A 13,422-nucleotide genomic window follows, 5' to 3' on the forward strand; every position below is an offset into this window, starting at 1 on the left:
ATAATATTATATAATAAATATTTTGTTTTTAAATAACTAATTGAAGAATTCTAATTTAATTTTTTTACCAAATCATATTAATTAATAAACATTATCTTACATATTTTTTTTTTACACGAGTAAAAAAAAAATAAAAATAAAAATAAATTAGGAATTTTATATAATAGTAACAAAACTATTTGATTTAAAAAAAAAATATATATATATATTTATAAAAAGTAAACTCGAATCATAATTTTATTATTTGTTCGTTTTAAGTTTATCCTTTGGTTGATTAAAATAATCTTTTAAAACATACATAATACTTAAATATAAAAGATATATTATTGTAATTGTATTGTTATTGATTTCATCCGACATAAACCGTTTGATTATTATCTCCTGGTTTCTTTTTGGTTCCGGTTGCGCATAATTAACGTATATAATGCATATCCTGATCTCTAACACATATAATGCATAACGCATAACGCATAACGCATAATGCATAATGCATTACCGTATAAGGCATACAAGTGAAATTATATCAGTAATCATTGATTTTATTGATTTTGTTGATTTTATTGATTTTATTGATTTATTGGTCACGGAATGAATATTTATTTATTGATCGCATTTTTTACGGAAAATTTAAAAATGAAATCATAAATATTATGCCTGAAATTTTAACCAAAATGATGATAGAAAATCATTGATACCAAAAAAAGAATCAAAAATTACCAAGAGGATTTACAAAAAAAAGGATTTACTCAAGAGGATTTACCAGGAGGATTTACCAAGAGGCAAAAAAAAAAATCATATGAAAATTTTTGTTTTTAAAATTAACCGAAAATCGGAATTCGGAATTCAAAATCGGGAATCGGAATTATGAATAATATGAATGGATACAAGAATTAACCGATCATTTCATAATTTTTCCCCGAAAATCCCGAAAAGAAAAAAAAATTAAGAAAAAAACCTTTTTAAAAATCTTTTTTGAATGAACAATAAAGGGAAATTTCTAAAAAGAAAAAAATCTAATAATAAATTAAAATAATAATAATAAATAATAATAATAAATAATAATAATAAATAATAAATTAATAATGAATAATAAATTAATAATGAGATAAATAAAATAGATAGAACCAAAAAAAGTAAGTAAATGTTAATTAAAAAAAATTTTTTTTTTTTTTATGTATTTTTGATTCATGTAAAAAGTCGTTGTAAAAAAGTTGTTAAAAAAAAAAACCTTTTTTGAAATTTTTCATAATAATGATGCATATAATAATTACTTTTTGATCGAATAATTTATTATATAGGTTATATAAGTTTCTATTTTGAAAAAAAATTTTTTTTTTTTAAATTTAAAAAAAAAAATATATTTTTAAACCTATTGAAAATATTTTTTTTAAAAAAGTATTCATTATAATGATAAATATGAAAATTTCTAGAAAAATATTATAGAAACCTATTTACTAAATAAAGGAATTCATTATACTCGTTAATTAATTAGATCGAATTTTTTTTAGATGATTAATTGATTAATTGATGAAACAATTAGAAAATATAAAAGTACTTTTAATTCAAAACTTTAGAAACATAAATCTCACATGTCACAACTTCCTTATTCTATTTAAAAGTAAACAATTAAGATCAGATTCGCGTTATAGAATTGAAACGCGGTCTATTGTATTATTTCCATCTAATTTAATATTTATTGACGCAAAGAAAAAAATTAGGAATAATTCAATGCATAATTTTATGAATTTTATGACGTAAGGAGAATGACGAATTCTTCACGAAATTGTTTTTTCACGAATTCTTCATGAATTCTTTCACGTGATTTGAAAATTTTGAATTTTTAATAAAAATATCTTTATTCAAAAATAAAAATAAATTGATTTATTAATGATAACCTTTAAAAGAATTAATTCATGTAAAAACTAATCAAATAAAAAGTGAACTTGTAACTTTAGAACAAAAAAAATTACTTAAAATGGATAATAATAATAATAATAACAAAGGATCAAACACTTTAAAAAAAAAACTGACACAGGATCGACAAAAACCAGCCTCACATTTAGAAGTTGTCCTTTGTTTAATCCTTTTTTTACCTTGCATATTATATATTTCGTTAATGGTAATAAGATAGTAATGTTTACTTGATTTTGTTTCAGGATTTTTTAATAGAATAGAATTATTTTTAATAATTGTTTTTAATTGTTTTTAATAGAAATTTTTTTTTTTTAAAAAAAAAAAAATTCTATTTAAAAAAAAAAATAATAATTATTTCTTTTTATAACCAAAAAAATTTTTTCAATTATTATTATTATTTGAAACGTAATTTTTTTTTTTGGAGGCGTTAACATTCGACATTGACTATATTTTAGTTAACAGGTCGGCAAAAAAAAATCAATTCTCATTCCTAATTGGTATACTATATATAAATTAGTGATTGTTTGTTAACAGATCTTTTTTTTTTTGATTATAATATGATTTACACATATTAAACGGTAGTAATAAAATACAATATCTCTATTGCATTATCTCGGTTATCAATATTTTTTTAAATATATATAAAAAAAAAATGGGGTCATCCCATATGATAGTTTAAACCAAAAAAGTAAAAATTTAATTTATTTTTTTCTAAATTAGGATGAAAATACATGACATAAAACAATTATGATATTATTTATCTTGTTATAAAAGAAGTTGCAGCAGGACAGGAGTAACAAAGCACTTCCTGTAAGAAATGTACGAATTTGTAAAATAACTAATTATTTTTAGAATAAATAAAAATATAAATAAAAATATCATTAATTTGCCACATCTATTTTCTGCATATTATAATTGCATGTTAATAATATTATTGGTTACTCAAATCATATAATAAATTACTGGATAATAAGTTGTTGGGAATAGTGGCAAATCAATTTGTTGTTTTTATTTTAAAAAAATTTTTCCTTTTTTTTCCTTTTGACAAATTATTTTATGTCATCGCATGAAATCTCCTGACATTATATTTAAAAAAGGTACTAAAAATTTTTTTTATTATTTTTAGAAATGAAAATCATGACAAAATTTTTTTACTCACCAAACCTGAAATAAACAATCAATCACATCATAAATCACGTGTATAACAAAATTAACTAAAATCAAAAAGTTCTAGATAAAATTAAAGCTCAGCAGATCTTTGATAAAAAATTTTACTTCATAGTATCATGATATCATAGTGATACCAAATTCAGAGAATATGGAGAAAAGAAATCGAATATTCTTTAACCGAAAAAATTAATTTTTTTTTGGAACCAAAAGCTTTGACTATGATGTCGATCAACATATGAACATAAGATGAGGATGGCTTGGCAAAATAATTTGCCACATCGCCAAGGGAGGATAAGAAAGGATTTTCTGGAAAATAACCATTTTAAGGAGTTTCAACATAATATATTTTAATAATTGTATAATTGTATACGGTAATTTGCGAAATCCCTTTTAATCCCTTTATTATTTACTATTATTGTAAAAAAATCTATTTTTGTTATAGAATTGTTACTAAAAAAAAAAAGTATCACATAAAAATAAAACTCAGACGCGTGTATTGAAATATTACCAAATAAAGTGGTCATTCTTAATTATTTCATAATTTTTTTATGCAATTAATATAAAAGCATACGAGTAGGGTAAATCCGATTTTATCATATATAACAAACAAAAATATAAATTGTGTTCAACCACCACAGATTTTTTTTTTTTTTTTAAAAAAAAATTGATTTTCACATAATTTATATTAAAAAATTATAACAAAACGAACTTTCAAAAATCATATTTATATTTTTATATTTTTTCCTGTTAATATAATAAAGACCAGCAATACGCATGACTATGAATTTTTAAGTCGTAAATCTCTTTGTTTCGTTGTTTTTTCCGACATCTCTCAATAAAAGGATATTCCGAATAAAGATTTTTTTTTAGCATCATAGTTTTACAACAGCACTTGAATAACTTATATATAAACCCCAAAAAATCTTTCTTAAATTTTTTTTCTTTACCTTTTTTTTTGGAATTTTTTTTTTATTAATTTAAATTTTAAGAAAAAGGTCTTATTTCTTTTAACGAAAAAAATTTATATATTATTTTTTGAAAAAAGCAAAATCTTGAATTTTATCAATTTTATCGAACATAAAAGACTTTTTTTTAATTTTATACGAACAATTCGATTTTTTTTACGAAAAAAAAAACGTTATATTATTAAGAATGTTGACAACAATCAACAATTATTTTTCATTAATGAAATATCAAAGTGATATATCTACTTCTAAATCACTTGAACCTTGGGAAAAAGCTTTATTCAGTAAGTATTAATTGCGCGTAAATTGCGTAAATTGCGTAAATTTTTTGTAAATTTTGTTATATTTTATTTTATGAGAAATTAATTTTAAAACCTTCTTCTTTCTTTTTTTTTCTCTCAATAATAGATTCATGTATTATCGTTGGAATAACGCTTCTCGCCTATACAACATTCGCACAATCAAATAATATGTTTTTAACAAACTTCGATACAGATTTTCACTCGTCGTTATATTTATGATTTTATTAATGTCTTTAGATTATTATAAAGAACAATTAGTATAATTAAAACTCTAATAATAATTCTTTCAATGCTGCGGTGGTGTTGAAAAAAAAAAAAACTTTTACAAAACTTTTTCGTTTATTTTCAATTTATTTCATTTTTCTTCTTTTTTTTTAAAAAAATGTATCATAATATTTCAAAATTTAAATTTCTTTTTGTTTTTTTTAACGTGTTTTAAATGGTAGTTCATTTTTTTATTTTTGGGTTTTTATATAAAGCGTTTGAACTTTTTTTTTCTCTTTTTTATTCACATTTTTTTTACAAAACATAACCTTTTTTTCTTAGAAAAAATTATCCATTTTTTTTTTAATTAATTAATTATTACTTTTTGATAATTTTTTTTTTATATTTCTTCCTGTGCGGGTTAATCATTAAAGAAAAAAAATGTAGACATTTTTAATTATATTATTCTTTTTTTAGACATTTTTATCAGATTTTTTTTCTTTTTTTATATTCTTTCATAAAAAAAAATTTTTTTTTTTTTTTTTTCCTTTCTAATAATTAATTACACGGAGATTAGTATTTTTTTTTTTATATTATTTTTCAGTTTTTAAGAATAACCTTGAGGTTAAACAATAAAAAAAAAATATTAATTCAACATCCATGATAATAAACACTATATCAGGATCTTAACTAGAAATGACTTTTTCAATGACAAAACCAAAAATGGAAATAATATAAATAAACAAGGGTGTTCCTCCCCGGTAGTTGTAATTTTATAACGGGCTAAATACTTTTTTTGGGAAGTATGATTAACAAACGTGTAAATGGTAATTATTGAAGCGGGCGTTCGCTTTTTACACTCGAATAGAAAGAGATGTTGATGACATTACCTTTTCCTTCTCCAATAAAGGTTTTCCCCCATTAATGTTCGTGAAACTAAAAATTTATTTGTATGATCTGTCCAAATTTACGCGCCTATAAAATATATTACCCTTCTTTTTTTTTTAAAAAAAAAAAATCGTTACGATTGTAAAAATCCAAAAAAAGATCTCATGTTTATATAAACAATTTATATATTTCTTGGCATGACCATTTTGGTTAAAATCGTTTTTAACATTTTATTTTTAGAGAAAAAAATCATTGTACAGTCAAAATTTGCTCGTGAAAACAATTATTCATTATCATTTTAAAAGAAAAAGTGCACATGAATGAAAAAAATTGGGAAATCAAAGAATGAATGAAATGATACATACAAAACCTTTCTATTTACATAATATGTTGATTTGATAAGCTTTACCATGTTTACCGTAAAAGGTGATGGCAAATCAACTAAGTTTTCATAATAAAGAATTCCTGTTCGAATACTACCTTTTAATATAAATGATCGACCAATTTAATTTGAGATAAAGAACGTTAGCCCTCTTTTTTTAACCAATCAAAATTAATATTCAATGGATTTTAATGAATTTTTACTCCGGTAAATCAAATACTATCAATACTCCGGTAATATCGGTAATATCAGTGATATCATAAAGTAAATACCCAAGTAATCCATTTTTCATCTTTGATCTTTAAATATATTCCCATTACAATGCTTTTAAAAAATCAGTTCTCATTTTGTAAATTACACAACAACTTTAAATATTATGTAATTTACCTTACCTGTCTTTTTATTGCAGATTATCTATCTTCTATCATCACAATGGAATTAACCGTTTATTTGTTCCGTGAAAATGAGATCATAGTACAAATCTTCCATTTTTTTTTTCTTTTCTCCTATTTTTTTTGCATGATCGTTAATGAAAAGAAGTCGGATACACAATCGATTCTCGTCAATTGCAGGGGTTAACCTACCGTATAAACTTAATGATCTTAGTTACAACAAACTAATAATCAATTAAATGAAATGATGATGACTTTTTAATGTTAATCCCAGTTTTGCAGGATCCCCCCAGTTTTTCTAACGTCAGAGACAAATTGGGTGATTCAGTTGGGGAGTCTGTGTAATGTGTAAACACATGTTATTCCGTGTGGAAACATCGGGTGTAAATACAGTATAAAAATCATAAATTATATCAGATATTGAGAATTACTATTTTCATTTTCTGTTGCCTTTTTCATGGGATAAATGTGGTATATTCATATGAATTTGTAAATGTACAATTTGTACATATAATACAGCATTAAGTTACAGTGCATTAATAGAATTACTGATTATATGGAATTACTATAACAAGTTTCAAAGTTCAAACTGTTATTTGGTTTACACTGAGTCGTCTAATTTATTTATAAAATATATTTTTAAATTACATACTTTTTATTTCATGGGTATCAAATATCAATGAATAACTGAAATATTCACCGATGCCTTAGGCCCCGAAAAGGAGGGGACTCAGGGGAGTATCGGTGTATATGGAGTATTTATTAGATATGGAATAACGGAATAACACATTGTGCGGTTAAACGATATTGAGTATGATATATACCTCCGATGTTGTATAGTATAGTTGACGAAAATCTATACAGTATAATTTTTTATTTACTGTATACAGTATAGCTTTTATCTATACAGTATAGTTTTTTTACATTATACTATACAACATCGGAGGTATATATCATACTCAATAACTATATTATCCACATTGTGTATGACGTATACACCGATGGATTTTATACTTTTTTTTACTTTTTATATAATTTACAAAAAAAATACGTGATTGGTTAGTTGATCATTCTACAGTTAAAATTTATTGGTCGTAATTTTTAGTGTAACCGATCAAAAATCAAGATCACATACGATCAAGTCGATCAATCAATTCCTGAAGTATTTTTTAACTATAATCACTCGAGCCAAATAATGACCGAAACCACAACTTATTTTAATACGCCTTCCGAAGAATGGAACTTCCTTAGTTACTACAAGCACCGCCGTAATGAAAACAACTTCACCTTTTCTTTCAGAAAGGAATCATTTTTACTCAAGAAAAATCTTGAATCCCGTCAAAAAATATCAAAGGCCAAACAGTTGTTAGAAGCATTTAAGGTTATTGTATTGCAAAGCGGTGCGGTATGAGGTTTTTGCAAAGTTGCTTGCGACTTCCACGACTATGAGGACGTTCTACGCGCCGTTCCTCTAATATTCTACGTGAATGTGGTGGTGTGTGGGAACCTCAGAAGTCATTTATGACTCTCACAGCTATGAGGACGTTCTACGCGCCGTTCCTCTAATATTCTACGTGAATGCTGTGGTCCGAACCTAGATATTCTTTCATCGGCACCATACAACATCGTCATTACAAATTTTTAATGTTTCCCTTTTCTTTTTTCTAGAATCATCGACAGCATAACGAGGATGTCAACATTTTCTGGAACGAAATCGAGCTTATGTATTTAGAGTATGAGAAAAATTTGCGAACAGTAAGCATATTTTTTGCTGAAAAACTCTTAGAGTTTTTACTAAATAGCTTTCTTGTGCAGAAACGATGTCATGTAAATATTAGTAGTAAGACGCAAGATATGATGGAGAACATGGCTGAAGAAACTGTGAAAGCACATTTAGCTACAACAAAGGTGATTCTTTAAAAAACGTAAAACAGACTTCAAGTTCATAATACATCCAATGTTATTGACCTTGCATTTCTGTAGGATTCGAATGATGAAATTAATGATTTTTTCCAGAGTTCTTCCGAGCAACAACTTCCCACCTTGTTTTCTGATCGAGATCATTGTTCCAAATGTCACATGGAGGTAAATGCATTAAATTTGTCATTGCAATGGATAACAACATTTACCTTTTATTTTGATTCTTTAGATTAATATTTCCGGACCAATGAGATTTTGTCCTTATTGCGGAAGTAAAGTTGCTTCGTCCGATGATATTGAGTTTGAGGAGTTTGAGAGTGACAGTGATGAACCAGTTGAAGTATGTTAATAACAGAATTCTTATTATTTTATTTCACATATCTCACAGTTTAATTATGTTATTTAGTCGGATCATGAAACAGATGAAATTAAGGACGATGAAAATCCTCCTAAAATAGACAAATTGGCTTTTCGCGAATCGCACCATGCTATTCCAGATAATGCGAAGATGCATTTGAAGTCAGGAAAAATAGTTGAAGATGTTCTTTTCGATTTCGCCAAAGATATGGAGCATGAACAGTCAGTTTTCTCAAAATTTGATCACTCTTTTTTTTATCTTATTATTCGTGATCCTGACATATGTTATCAGCCATGCCCATTCCTACATTATAAATTATGACGACGAAAATGTCAAGGCATTGTTCACCCAAACGGAGTGGAACGAATTAACTGAGGATCGAATTAGGATTCCAGGTGTTCCGCGTGAAATTGGGGAGGAGCTGGTGAGATACGGGAAGAAAACATTAAGTGAGCTTCGTAATTCCGTGTTGACATCGTATTTACAAGATGGGACCATCTATGATATCAACAAGCACTACAATCAGGAGTGGATACAAATGGCAGTGCGAACACTAGTAAATCTATATGAAAATATAGATGCCCCCTTAATTAGAAACCAATACGAAAATTGGTTTACTGTCGCTTTTTTTGGGACGTGCATCGACCTTTGTATGAGGGATATTCAATTATGCACGGATATTAAGAGGTTTAACCATTTTTTCCACTGGTGTATATAATATATTCACTTTTAACATAATTTTATTTATCACTACTTGTAGGACCGACGCACCATCACTAGCTAGCGCCAACAGGAAAAACCGCGGTCGGTCAGGAAACACAAAAACCAGAAAATTGACAGGACGCAAAATCGATGGGATAGTATACATAGTTGACAGAAATCTTGAAGTGGGTGTTATCGAAGCGGCGAGATCATTTTTGGGTGTTTCGGATCGAAAGTATCTTCTTGAAACGTTCAAAATGCCGAAAACGCTTCGAGATATGTATGCTGATCTTGTGAGAACAGCAAATTATGACGAACAAAAAGCTAATAATCTTCAGGTTTTCGGTATTTTGCATCTCGGTCTATGGATTCAGTTCACGAGATTATATCGTGCCGGAGGATCGATTTGTATTTTTAGGAAGGATGTTGTATCTCACCATGTAGATAGCAAATTCTCTGAAGATGGAATAAAATCTTTTCTAAAACTTATGGCAGCAGTATATCAACATAAGGTAAGACTTGTACTGTACATACGGTTTCATTCATCTTACTGTTTTCCTAATCATTTCACAGCTTATTATAAGGGATAACTTACGTATACTGAATATCCGGAATGCAAATATTGAACCAGGAGATGATGATGATTTGCTAAATGATATATTAAATGTTGGAAATTATTCTTCTACGTCACAATCATCGATTGAACGTTTCGCCGATTCTTGGCCCACCCCAAGAAAGAAAAAGAGACCAAAGAGTGAAAATTCGAAGAAAAAGAGCGCAGTAAAAAAGAGAAGGTTGTAGATAAGCTTCTAACCTTCCTGCTAACTTCTTTTGCTTTATTTGCTTTCTATACCTACTTTCTATACCTTTGATTGGTGAGTCAATTTCTTTTCTCAATTGCTCTTGCAAGTGACTAATTTTACTCTTGATTTGAGTTGTGATTCAGAATTTTGATCTATTGGTTTATTCGATAAAAATGTTTGCTGGGTCTTGCTATAAGAGACGGACACTTAATATAAGTTGCAAGGAACCTTTTTTAATATAGTGCGCTAAAATGAAAATGCAGTTCCCGATTTTTTTATTGTTCGCCTTGTATTTTTTAACGTGTATTTTACGATGTGGAGATGTAACATGATTGGAAAATAAAACAGGCTTTTATTGTATAGACGTCGGTATTTTTATCGGTGTTCCGAAACAAAACGCGCATGTGATTTTTTTTTATCTTAATAAAAACACAATTTGTAACGCCGGCAAGAAAAATTTTTATAATAAAATTTATTACACATATATATAAACTGATAGTACTGCATGCATTGTGTGAAGAATCTCTCACGTATAGTTGTTTCCGAAATTTTAAAAATTTGTATAATAGTGCGAAATTGCAAATATCTCAGGATCTAGTAATCAGATTTCGATGCTCTTACTATTCATTTGATTCGTCTCATCAAGACAAATCTAATGATATGTATATCATTTTTATAGCATCGATATTGATGGAGTAAAATTACTATAAACATTTAATGAATGTTGGTGTTGAAGCACGATCTAGTAATTGGATTTAAATGAATTTACCACCATTCGATTCATCATGATGAGATAATTCTAATGGCGGTAAGATCATCTTTCTAATATTGAAATTGATGGAGCTATTATGCTATAAATATTTAAAAGTTATTGGTATCAGAGCGCGATCTAGTGATTGGATTTAAATGATCATACTACCATTAGAATCGCCTTATCGAGATGAATCAAATGGTAGTAAGATCATCCAAAACGGATCACTGGATGCTGAGTTATTATTTATTAAAGTTTTTATATATAAATCAGCCAAAATTAAGGCTAATTCTGGCCAAATATTTTCGTAATACAAAATTAATTACGGAGTCCGAAATTAATTACGGAATACGGAGTTTTTCTAATGAATTACTTAATAATTACAGAATTACGTAATTACATATTTCTGTAATACTAAAATAATTTTGGATATAAGTATACTTTAAAGTTCAGGTTGCTGAAAACTATCATACAGTCAGATCACAGTAAAGAGCTGTCCAAGTTCCTTCATTCCACAAATTCAATATCCTCTTGAAGAATCCTATTGACAGTGTAACTGTCACATACTTCTTTTGCGTCTTTATTTTCATTACAATAACATAGCCCCAATCTTTAAAGCCATTAAGAATTTTGAATTGAATTTTTGTTGCAGGAATATCATATATTACAATCTCTTTAACGCTCTCTTTATTTTGAGGAGTATAGTTGGTTATAATTGTAGATATTCCTTTTTCTGAATCATGTTGCTTGGTCTCCTTAACCTTCTGCGCCTATTGTTTGTCCTTTGATGTACTGCTCTTTATAAAAGTATATTGAGTGTTTCATTTAGAGCCAATAGGTGATGGTGACATAAATCTATTATCATCAGTGGTATATTTTTATATTAAATTATATAAAAATATGAATCAGTAATATCACAACTCACTTTTTTTATATAGAATCAATATAAAAAAGTGAATCGCAATACTGCAACTCACTTTTTTTATATAAAATTAATATAAAATATTAAATTTCAATATCACAACTTACTTTTTTATATAGAATTATTAATAAAAAAAGTAAAACCCAATACCCTAACTCACTTTTTTTTATATTTAGTTATTACTAGATCTATAAAATCTATAAATAATTTAGTTCAGAACCAAGTCCTGGGACTAGATCTAAGATTAATCCTAACAGAACCTGATTTATAGGTTCATTCAATAGGACTGATAGGTTTTGAGACCAGAATCAAATCAGGACTGACTTAACCATTTCTATTTCTAAGATAAGTAGATAATATATTTTTTTTATTATATTATTTGAGATTAAAATTAGGCTAGAACAGCTAGATGAAATGGGTTTGTTCTTGGTATTTCAGGTTTAATTCTAATTTAATTTTAATACCAGAAATTTTAAATAGTAGAAAAATAGTCCAGCCTGATTTTAAGCATAAATTCAATATAAGGGTTCTATATATTAAAATAGAATCAAGTAGGTCTAGAACTGAATGATAGAATTAATAAGTAGTTATTTTAAGCATCAGATACTTGCTAAACCTATTTTTTCAAAATTTTAGTTTAGTTAAAATTTAATTTAAAATTCTTTTATAATAAAATTAATTGCTTAAACTGTTTTTATATTTTTTTAAAACTATTATAATTTAGAAAAGTTTCAGATTTACCAATTTTTTCATTAAAAATAGATTTTGAGTTTCAGATTTTTGAATTTTATTGTTAAATGAGTTTCAGGCAGCAATACTATCAAAGAATTCTTGACTATATTATTTGTTATTTATCTTCTTTAAGTTCATAGTCAAATTATTTAAACCTGCTTATACCCTTTGCAGATGTCCTGCTGCTTACTCTATATTTTTAGTAAAATTGTAAAAAATATCTTCAACTATTTTTTCTGACTTCAAATGCATTTTTACATTATCTAAAATAATATAGTATGCTCATAAAAAACTAATTTGTCTATTTTAGAAGGACTTTTATCATCCTTATTTTCATCTGCTGCTTTATAATTTAACTAAATAATATAATTAAACTGTGAAATATCAAATATATAAAATAAAAAAATAAGAATTCTATTATTAACATATTTAAACTGGTTTATCACTGTTATTTTCAAACTTCTCAAACTCAATAATATTAGATGAAGTAATTTTACTTCCGCAATAAGGATAAAATTTTTATTAGTTTAAAGATATTAATTTAAAAAATCAAAAAAAATAAATGTTATTATCTATTGCAATAATAAATTTAATATATTTATTTTCATAATATTTGAAATAATGATTTTAATTAAAAAACAGATTGGGTAGCTGTTGTTCAGAAGAACTCTAAAAAAAATTATTAATTTCATTATTTAAATCCTATAAAAATGCAAGGTTAATAATATTAAATATATTATAAACTTGAAACCTATTTTAAATATTCTTTCACAGTTTCTTTAACTATATTCTCTATCATATCTTATATTATACAATTTATATTGACATGATATTGCTTCTACATAAAAAAGTAAAAGGCAAAAAAAAAGTTGGCAACTATAGAAGATATTCATTTTAGTAAATCTAAATCAAATTCTATTTATTAGTTTAAATGCTTTTTGCATTATATTTTTGTCTTGCTTTTTTTCCTTTTGCAAGTTCAATAGAATGTTAAATTTTAGCTAAATTGTAAAAGAA

At 26.1% G+C, this 13,422-nt stretch overlaps 2 protein-coding genes across 2 annotated transcripts; both read left to right on the top strand.

Annotated features, from left to right (window-relative positions):
- Positions 1-3,740: 3,740 nt before the first annotated feature.
- On the top strand, positions 3,741-5,182 carry OCT59_025037 (uncharacterized protein). Its single transcript, XM_066135773.1, has 2 exons — positions 3,741-4,333; positions 4,458-5,182. Exons 1-2 carry the CDS (start codon positions 4,237-4,239, stop codon positions 4,568-4,570), a joined length of 210 nt encoding a protein of 69 aa, XP_065991824.1. The 5' UTR covers positions 3,741-4,236; the 3' UTR covers positions 4,571-5,182.
- Positions 5,183-7,412: 2,230 nt separating this feature from the next.
- Positions 7,413-10,151, top strand: OCT59_025038 (uncharacterized protein; the record flags this gene model as incomplete). The annotated part of the gene is made up of 11 exons (XM_066135777.1): positions 7,413-7,598; positions 7,886-7,972; positions 8,033-8,125; positions 8,201-8,302; positions 8,367-8,477; positions 8,544-8,716; positions 8,787-9,182; positions 9,256-9,709; positions 9,771-9,951; positions 10,004-10,072; positions 10,144-10,151. 11 exons carry the CDS (start codon positions 7,413-7,415, stop codon positions 10,149-10,151), a joined length of 1,860 nt encoding a protein of 619 aa, XP_065991825.1.
- Positions 10,152-13,422: the final 3,271 nt, after the last annotated feature.

Source organism: Rhizophagus irregularis, chromosome 5 (assembly GCF_026210795.1).
Source record: "Rhizophagus irregularis chromosome 5, complete sequence".
Classification (NCBI taxonomy): domain Eukaryota; kingdom Fungi; phylum Glomeromycota; class Glomeromycetes; order Glomerales; family Glomeraceae; genus Rhizophagus; species Rhizophagus irregularis.

Excerpts from the sequence above, each read along its gene's own strand:
- OCT59_025037 (XM_066135773.1), top strand. The coding sequence starts at position 4,237 with ATGTTGACAACAATCAACAATTATTTTTCATTAATGAAATATCAAAGT. Across the intron at positions 4,334-4,457 it reads TTGGGAAAAAGCTTTATTCA|ATTCATGTATTATCGTTGGA; the intron begins GTAAGTATTAAT and ends TCTCAATAATAG.